Source organism: Aotus nancymaae, unplaced genomic scaffold, assembly GCF_030222135.1.
Source record: "Aotus nancymaae isolate 86718 unplaced genomic scaffold, 86718_ANA_hifiasm-v0.15.2.pri h1tg000001l, whole genome shotgun sequence".
Lineage (NCBI taxonomy): Eukaryota > Metazoa > Chordata > Mammalia > Primates > Aotidae > Aotus > Aotus nancymaae.
In genome coordinates, this window is record NW_026988412.1 from 2,798,613 (window position 1) to 2,808,605 (window position 9,993).

Genomic DNA, 9,993 nt, shown 5'->3' on the forward strand with positions numbered 1-9,993 from the left:
CTCCCCTTTTCCCTCTGACTCCTGCCTTACTTTGATTTAATTCCTTTGAGAACATCGAATTAAATTTTCCACAAACTCTTTGGAGATCTGAAGCCCTGTTCATTGTCCTCCTCTTTTAACAAATCTGTTCTGAAATGCTCATATGATCCCAAATCACCATGTTTAGTGAGCCTTTGCCAGGGTTTGACTGTAGTCTTTCTTCACGTCCTAAAAGGTAGCACTGCAGCAACCCAATGTTAGTGCCAGGAGAATGGAAGTTCTGAGGAGCACACGGGGCATTCCTGGTTTCACTGTTTAATTTGTCTGAGACTCTCCAGAGCACAGGATATGGCCTCACAGGTTATGATAAACATGAACTAAAATGAAGAGAGCAACACAAATCCAACAGCAAGCTGCCTGGAGGCTGCAACAAATGGAAATGGTGGTTTTCGGGAGGGGCTGGGTCTTGAGGAGCAGTCTGCTCTCTTTGACTGTAAGAGAGCTAGGAGTGAATCTATACCCTCTCTCCAGCGCTTGGAGTAAAGGATCATGAAGTCATTATGGAATTAGCAGCTTGCCCAGGAAGATACTCAACCCTATAGTTTGTCCAGATGGTGTTTGGAGTCCAGGATACTTCTTTTCACATCCAGAAGGTCGAGAGGGCGGCACCTTCCTATGTAAATTGGTTGAGGTCTCTTAGTCTGGGGGGAGGAGCTCGAGAAATGGTATAATCAGGTGGCCTTCCTGGGACCACCAGATGGGATAGCACCATCTCCAATTCTGTACGCCCTCAGGTCCTCCCCATGCTATCTGTGTCCTGTAAAGATTTCTTTACTGTAGAGTGCCTATTTAGGTTTAGAACTGCACCCTCATTTCTGTGCTTAGCCACAAATCACAGCCACCAAGAGTGAAGTAGATGGTGACCAAAACAGTCCCTATCATGACTGGGGCAACAGCTACTCAAATGTAAAAATTTGCATGTCAAAATTCATAGAACTGTACAACTAAAAAGAGAACACTCTAACATAAGTAAATTATGCTTCAATTAAAAATAGATTAAAAAGAAATTACAGCCTCCTCAGAATACTAATGAAGGCCTGATTTAAAAAAAAAGGACACCCAACTCTGCACCAACTCCCTCTTCCCCCTTCTGTGTCATGAAGCAGTCACCATCTGAATGGTGAGCCTTCCTCCCCGGGGCCAGGAATGCAGCCCCTGTGCGTCACTGTACGCCCGCAGGTGGATAATGTGGCTCTGCCCTCCCCACAGTCATGCAGCCCTCCCTGGGCCACTGTGGGCTGGAAGTGGGAGAGCTGGGACTTATCCGCCCGGTCCGTGTGCCTCTCAGTCTGTTCTCTCTCCCCATTTGCCACGTGTCCACACTGGGTGAGTGCTGACCTTAGGCAGCCTCACTCTCCAGGCAGAGATAGAGCCCCAGGAATCCAGTCATTTCAAGTCCCATGTGGCAGCAGGTGGATGCGCATGGTGTCTATTGACAATAGGAAGCCACATGTTTTCATGTGTAGAAAGTTAATATTCCCATTCTAGGCAACACTGTTAATGACCTTGGATTTTTTTTTTTACATTGTTTCTCCCCCATTCCAGAAAGCGTCCCCACTGTTAGACACTCAAGTCAATTCTTTCACAGGATTCAGGACCCTGCCTTTCAGTTGATACAAGGCTGATGAAAGTTGGAAAGAAGGACACGATCATCCTGCCAGTCCCTCCCTGAAGATGGAGGCGTGCGAGCCTCAATTTCACAAGGACCCCAGAGCTTTTGATGGGCTTCTCTCACCAGGCAGACCCAAGCCCCTCATTAGAGCCTGCCACTGCTGACACATGGCTCTTAGGACAAAGTCCTCATCTTTTAGGTGGCATAGAAGATGCTGAGCTCCTGCTTAAATGCCTGCCAGCGTCTCACACACCCCCGCGGTCTGTGTTCTGATCACACTGAGCCCTTCTGTGCCTCTGTTACCACTCTGCTTTGTTATTGCACGCCCTTTGCACATGCTGCTCCCGCTGCTTACAGCCTACAGGAGCACCCCGTGCCCCGCCCCTTCCTCTCCTAGTTAATGCATAGGTATCCTTCAGAAAAGGTCATCTCTAGCCACTTTCCCGGGGGAAGCCTGCTCTGAGTCAAGGGCAGCTTCTTTTATCGTCATCTCTTAGAAAGCAGATTCCTTTATTGTAGAGTGCTTACTTAGGTTTAGAACTGCACCCTCATTTCTGTGCTTGTTTGATGAATGCCTATCTTTTGCCACTCGCATCTGAGCTCCATGAAGGCAGAAGCTGCCTGTGTAGACTCTCTGTGTTGTCTCAAAACCGGCTGCACCACCCGAGAGAAGCACTCAGCGAACTGTCTGCATGTATCCCCAACTGCACACAGGTCAGCAGGACAGTTTCCGGGGTGTGCTGCTGGCTGATGGTGTACACCATAGCGGAGCTGTCTCAGAAAACGCAGCCCTAGGATTCTGACATTTGTCCTTAAGGAATCTGAGGCTGTGCTGTCATCTACTTACGGCATGAGAATGTGGGAGATGGGGGTGATCACTACCTCCAACCTCTCAGAGAAGAGTGTCAGTGGCCACCTTTGCTAGGATTCGTGTCTGGTTTCTGAGGCAGTGCCACCAAAACATGTGGCAGTCAGTCGATCTTTTGCATCCACCTCTAGCACCTAAGGAATGCCAGCTATGATGACTTTAACAAAAGTGAAGCCAAGACTTCACAGACAAGTGTGAAAGGCATGTGCATCTTTGCTCACAGATGGGAGCAAACTGGGCAATTATCCTGTTCAGTGACAGCTTGTCACGTCCAATTACCATCTTCCTGATCATCTGGGAACATGTAACACCTGGCTTGTCGTGGAACAGTAAATTAAAAGCAATTTTAAAAGAAAAAACAAGATCTCTGATGGATGGAGGGATGAGCAAAGGCTGTTTCTACCTTTGGCAGGAAACGTTTCAATTCACATTGATGTCAAAAGCTGTGACTCCTGGTCTTAGCAGGCAGAACGAGATGACCATCGAAGCAAGTCTCCCAAGCAGGTGACATAGGTCAATGGCTCTCAGGACCTTGGCTGTATGGCTCATGACTTCAGTTCACTGCAATCTTCTGCACACAAACTACAAGGGAGGGTTTCACGCAGCTGGTTGCTACAAAAACCTGGGTTTGATGGAAGTAAAGCTGGCAGCACTGTTGACGGGCTCCAAACGCAGCCCTGACGAGTGCTCGGGGTGCCTTGCTGCTGCCAGGAATTGAAAAGGCCCTGAAGTTGAAGAACAGAGCAGTCGATCGGATCAACCCCCACCCCCACCCCACCACCACCTGCATGACATGATTGCAGGATCAAGGGCAGGTTCACACTCATTTATCAGCAGTGATGGAAAGCGGACTAGGCAGAGAGTGTGCTGCCTCCTACCCTTCCACCGTCTGACTCACGTGTCTCCCCAGCGTCTCTGCCAAAACAGAGTTTACAGCTGGGAAGAGCTTAAAACTTGAAACCTCCCTTGGTGCCTATTTCAAGTGTGAAACTGAGGCTTAGAGAGGTTACATCACTGCTCACAAGGTAGCTGAGACTGAGATCTCCTGCCTCTCAGAGACTTTTCTTTCCATCACCTGAAGCTGCCTCACCTTCAACTTTCATCAGCTACGTTAAAAAGGTTGAAGTTTCTAAATAGAATGTGTCTTATTTCGTGCTAACCTGGGCAGCCAAGCACTGGTGTTGCTAAGACTCCTGGTCAGCGCCCTCCCTTGCTTATCAGAGAGTTTGCCCAGTCTGATCACTGGGAGACTAAAGAAAGGACCCCCATCCCCACACACAAGCTGGGAAGAAGCCCTAGGAACCATTGCCAGTGCCGTGAACCCCTCACCTCACCACTACCTCCCTGGGCGGTCCTTGCAGTTCCGTTCAACCACATTTATCATGTGCTCATCCTGGCAGGCATTGTCAGACACTGAGGAACAAAGAAAAACTGCATTTTAAAAACCTCCAAGTAGTTGTGGTTACACAAGACCCACAGTCATGGGACTGACTTACTCCAAATGCCCAAGGTAACCCTCGTGGGTCCTGAGAAATCAGGGATGGTTGATGTCTCTGTGTGTGTTCCCTTGTGTTTGCAAGATCACAGGGTTCTGTGACTTAGTTTTGAAACTTCCATTTTATAGTCATGCCTCTAGTTTGTAGTACAGACATGGCTGTGCATTCTCTGAGTGGTCTGTGAGGCTGACCACTCGAAATAGTATAGGGTGTTGCCCTTTCGCTGTGTCTCCCCCTCCCCACACCATCTTCCCCATACCATCAGAATGGTCATCCAGAATCAGGCCGGCGGCTAAACCCAGAGGTTGTCTCTGCGTGTTAAGCCAGGTGTGGCCCCACAAACAGCACATCATACATGTTTCTGTGTTGTCACACCAGATGTTAACATTAGTGTTGAAGTTCTCCTTTGCCCCTCCCCTGCTTTTACCAGAAAGCAGAATTAAAGCTCCTCTTAAGCTCTTTCCCCTTGGGAAAGATAATTTATCCTTTGGTTAACACATCAGGCAACAAAGTTACGGCCTTTTATTGTGTTCAACTTACGTGTTAATATTTAATGTGGCTGATGTTTTCCTGAACGATGACATTCTGAAATAGTGGGTGATGAAGCTGCCTCCTCTATGCAAAACCTGGGCCCGTTCCCATCCCTCGCTGCTCTCTGCTCTTTCGCCGCCCATGGCTCCCCTCCCACTCACCACCACAGTATAAATTGCTGCCTTAATGAGTTCTCATTTTCCCACATCAAAGGATCGGGCACGAAAATTATATCATAGGAGCTAGACGAGGTTTTCATCTTCTCTGCTTTATTATTACTGACCCGGTTTTATGCCCTGCAATAAACCCCATGCCATGCCTCTCCAAACATTTTCTACTCACGGGTAGACTGCTCCCAGCCCAGGACACCCCAAGGAGACACTTGTGACAGCAAGCAGGTATTTTCCCCAGGTGGGGAGTGAGGGGGAAGAGAAGCAAGTGTCCCAGGCTGTTGACGTAAGTCTCACTTAGCAACAAGAGCCCAGGAAGAGAGACAGAGGGCAGGTACTTGCGGGCATCTTCCTTCCTCCTCTTTTCTGTGCAAGCTGTTCTCCCACCCAAGGCAGAGAGTCTGCAGAGAGGAAGGGTGCTACCTGCCTTCACCCTCTTAAGTCCTCTCCAAAGCAGCAGCTGTGACGAGTCACACACAGGGGCCATTCATTTCTCACCACCTCCTGCTTCCCAGCCCTTGAAGAACAGCCAGAGGTTCAGGAATTATTAATATCCTAGCCCAGTTCCCAGGGAGTCCTACCCAAAGCATCCTTCTGAAAGCCAGAGTGCTGGGGAGAGGAGAGCAGCAGCAGACTTGACACTCTCCAGCCGGCACATGCGCTGCTGGAAGGAACAGGTGGTGGAGCTTAGGTGAGCATCCAGGAAATGCAGCTTTCGGGGCTGTAGGAATAGTGCGGGCCCCTTGAGAGGTGGCCACGCAGGGCGGGTTGGGGAAGGACTCTTCAGAAGGTGGTGGTCCTGGTGAAGGGAATACGCTTGCGGCTGGGTTCTGGTTGCAGGGGCTCCTGCTGGCAGGGAAGCGGGGGGCATATGCACCCTGCCCCACCTCTGCTCTTGAGAGCAGTGGCATAGTAGTCCAGGGGCTCCTCCTCAGCCCCGCCAGCACCTTCCAGGAGGCAGCAGCGCAGGCAGAGAACTCGCTGGAAGGATCGGCGGAAGTTGTCGGAGAGGAAACCGTAGAGAATGGGGTTGGCGCAGCTGTTGGCATAGCTGAGGATGAGGGACACGTGGTTGACGGTGGCATCAAGGCTGGTCACGAAGAGGTTCAGCAGCTGCACCACATAGAAAGGCATCCAGCAGAGCACAAAGACGGCCACGACCATCAGCACCAGCCTGGTGATCTTCTTCTCAGAGCGCCTGCGCTGCTGCCAGCCAGCGCGCAGGGCCACGGCGCGCATCTTGCCCACGATGAGCAGGTAGCACAGGCCGATGGCCAGCACGGGCAGCAGGAAGCCCAGCAGGAAAGTGTAGACCACGAAGACTGCCGACCAGGCGGGGTGTGGCCAGTGCAGGTTGCAAGCCACGGCCTGGCCTCCGCGAGCCGGTCTGGTGTCTGCGAAGATGGCGATGGGGAGAGTGACCAGCAGGGACGCCAGCCACACGCCCAGGTTGATGAGCTTGGCCACACTGGGCCGCCGATAAGTCGCTGCCCGCAGAGGGTGCACCACGGCTACGTAGCGGTCCACGCTGAGCACGGTGAGACAGAAGACGCTCGTGAACATGTTGAGGCCGTCGACGCTGAGCACCGCGCGGCACAGCACGGAGCCGAAGGGCCAGTGGCGCAGGGCGGCCGACGAGGCCACGAAGGGCACGCTCAGCATGAAGAGCTCGTCGGCGACGGCCAGGTTGAGCAGGTAGATGTTGGTAGCCGTCTTCATCTTGGCATAGCGAAGGATCACGAAAATAACCAGGGCGTTACCCACCAGCCCCACCAGGCAAACCAGCGCGTAGATGCACTGGATGGCGACCATGCCCGCCGCCCCCGCGCCCCCGCGCCCCGCCACCGCCTCTTCCTCCTCCGCCGGGGCGCTGCTGGTGTTGGCTGCGAGGGGCCAGGCAGTCTCCAGCCCTTCCTCGCCCCCAGGGGGCAGCGTCGAGGGGGCGCTCATTCCCAGGGGTGTCGGTGCGGGGCTGCGGAGCGCGGCGAAGCGAGCGCTGCGCGAGAGAGCGCAGGCGGCGGGCCCGGGGCGGGGGCTGACGCGCAGACGCGCGGCTCTTCCCGGCTCCGCTGAAGAGCTGCGGGAACCGCGGAGCGCCCGCCAATCCCCGAGCCGCGCGCCCCACCGCTGCGGGCACCCGGCCGGCTCGCGCCCCTGGGGCCGGAGCCCCTCAGCGCCCCAGCTCCTGTGTGTAGGCGCCTGGCCTCACCCCGCCCTAGAGTCCTCTCCGGCCCCGCCCCGTTTTCCCACCTCCGCCGTCCCCTCCCCGCTGGCAACTCCGCCCCAGGTTCCTAGGTTTCCAGTCCCGCTCCAGGGTCACCGGTAGCCCCGCCCTGCCCAGCCCTCCCGGGGTCACCCGCCTGACCTCTTTCCTTTGCGCCTCTATTCAGATCCCGTTTTCCCCATCAGCCCTTTAAGGTCCAGTTCCCCGTTCTGTTATAGGGGGACTGAGGCAGCGGGGCTGAAGGTCCTGGAGTCCTCTCTTTGGATAAAGAGGTAGCCGGCATTGGCCAGGGACCACCCGGAAGCTCGGAGCCACTAGCCTTGTCTTGGCGTCCTCTCACCCTGCCCTTTAATCCTGGCCAGTGGCTAAGTCCATTTTATAGAGGCAGAACCTGAGGCTTCCACTGACGTCTTGGTGAATTCCAGGTCTGTCAGGATGTCCAATTTTCCCCACCGATCCCCACTTCTTTCCCCCTCCCCCATCCACCCTGGACAACTGCAGATGACGAACCTTGTAACTTCTATCTTTGAGCAGTTAAGTTGGGTGGGTGCAGGGAATGGAAACGGACAGGTAGGGGCAGAGATGCCACCAAAGAAGGCCAAGCCTGTTGTGCTAGCTCCCTCGGGAACTGGCAGCAGCTGCAGGAGCGGACTTCTCAGAACCCTCACCCTGCACCCTGGTTCAGCCATTGTTCACGGGTCTCTATCCTTGGCCTCTGAAATGTGCCTGGGGAGGACAGTGGTCGAGAGGTCGGGAAAGAAAGGAGTTCCAGCCTGGGATTCCCCTTCTCCCTCTAAACTCAAGAGACAGGGACTTCACTTGCCCCTGGCAAGACACCCAGGAGCAGCTGACAACTCCAGCCCTAGTCCCACTAGCTGGCACAGGGCACAGCAAGGTCCTGAAGTGGGGATTGGCCTGGGAAAGTTATTCTCAAAGTGGCACTGACTTTTAGGAGCCTGGCTGTCTTTGGCCCCATGTCTGTGGGGTGGTGGCCCCTTTTAATCCCCAGCCAGCCCAGAAAGGCCTTTGGTGGGTCTAGAATTGGCCACCTGCGGGGGTGAGGTCTCAGCTTTCAGCTGGGTGGCTAGGACAGCGACGGAGAGGAGGGAGTCAGGATGCAACTGGAGGAGGCCTTTCCAAGGGTGGGGTGGAGGGTGCTGCTGACTGCTGTTTATCCAGGTGTGGACTGGGAGCATGGGCCCAATCAGCACCAGTGCAGCCCCATAGCTGACCTCAACAGCTGTCCCCAGAAATAACTGTGTTAGGAGGATACGGTCTAGCACTCCTCCACTCCATAGGTTGGTCTGTCCTTTCCTCTTTGTCCCTAAGAGAGAGTGCCTTCCCTCAGAAAGAGGAAGGAGATGACACCTTTGTCATTCTACATGGCACCATCCTTTGGTGGAAAGGAACAAGGGCAACCTCAGATTTAGGAGGGAAGAGGCGTATAGGAGCTTTTACCTTTAATCCCGGTCTTGGTAAGACCCTTAGGTGGCTCCTCTGCTGAGAGCCCTTCCAGGGCCCAGTGTGGAGGTGCTGAGGGCGATCTTGTCTTTTTAGTCTCTTCTCTTCTGCTGTCCTCTCTGCCCATTGAACACTCAGCCCCTTCCCTTTCCTGAGAAAGTATTTCTTCTTCTCCTGACTCAGGTGTGAGTCCCTGGAATCTTTCCCATGTCTACTTTAGGTTTTTCTCCTAACGCTTCCCAATTCTGCCCTCCTCTCCCTGTACGCATGTGTATACCTCCATAAGCTAGTATCTAAGAAGAGAAGCAGGCACGACTGTCCCTATGGTTATTAGCCCTATGTGGTACACAGCTAGTGCTTCCAGGAACTCAGTTCCCTGTGCTCTAGGGCCCCTCTGCAGCATGGGGGCCTCAACCTCGATCCAGAGCTTTCCAGGACAGGCTGCATGCTGGGATTACCTGAAAGCCTCACACATGGACGCCTGAGCTCTGTCTTCAGGGACTCTGACTTAATCATCTGGAGTGGTGCCCAGGCATCTGTATATTTTGAAGGGTCCCTGGTACTTCTAAAGTGCACAGATGCAACATTTAATTCGATGGAGAGACAGAGAGGCAGCAGCCTGGGGACCAATTACAATGTACAGATATTACTGTGCCTTCAGAAGCGCCAGCGGAAGAGGTCAGGAGAAACATCAGGAAAGCCAAAAAGAGCCCCCTGCTCAGAGGCCGGAAGCTGGAGACCGCTGAAGGGCGGCCTGGGGGTCCCGGGACAGGAAGAGGCTGGGGCAGCGGGGTGCCCATAACTGTTCTTGCCCAGGACACTAAAGAAGCACGGGAACAGGAAGGCAGCCGCTACCTTTCTCCCACAGGAGAGGAGGCCTACAGAAATGTTCACGCTGAGTTAAAACACAGGAAAACGAAGTCTGTTTTTGAGATGCTTTTTAGCACACCCAGCTCGTCCTTTTGCCCAGGACACACTGGGGCCTGTTCCTTATCTGCTGATTAAATTCCAGCGTCAGACCCAAGTGGCTCTCCTGCACATTGTCGAGAGTGGTATGGAGCCAAAGATAGGCTGAGTGTAAGGGACCTGCTCCTCCAGGTGCCGAAAGCACTGCCTGCAGGCCGGGCTGGTCCCTGTGCAGCTTCTAGCCCAGTGATGAGATGGTGAACCAGCGGCCTCTCAGCTCCTCTCAAAGCCAGAAGCAGCAGCTCCTTTGTTAAATGTGTGAATAACTCGCCTCCCATCTCCACACTTCAAAACTGCTGCTCAAGCTTGGAGGTACCTGCAACCTCAGGCAACCTTTCAGCGCCTCCGGCCCACAGGTCACAGCTTTCCTTGCAAATCACAGTGCACCAAGAGGAGTCTTGGCTCTCAGCAGAATGACAACAGTCCCTGAGAGCCACTTCTGTCACCTGCTGGTGTGGAAAAATAATCTGAAGTGCTCTCAGCAGCTCAGAATGGCTTTGAGCAGTTCTGCCATTGAGTATATTAAAAGCATGATTTACTCAGGGCTAAGTGCAGGACATTGTCTGAAGTCACTTCTGTGTATTGGACAAGTGTCTTCGGATTTCCACCTGAACTCCAGGGACATC

General features: G+C 53.6%; 1 protein-coding gene across 1 annotated transcript; it reads right to left on the reverse strand.

Annotated features, from left to right (window-relative positions):
- Positions 1–2,919: 2,919 nt before the first annotated feature.
- SSTR4 (somatostatin receptor 4) lies at positions 2,920–6,838 on the reverse strand. Its single transcript, XM_012463425.2, has one exon. The coding sequence runs from the start codon at positions 6,664–6,666 to the stop codon at positions 5,500–5,502; it is 1,167 nt and encodes a 388-aa protein (XP_012318848.2). The 5' UTR covers positions 6,667–6,838; the 3' UTR covers positions 2,920–5,499.
- Positions 6,839–9,993: the final 3,155 nt, after the last annotated feature.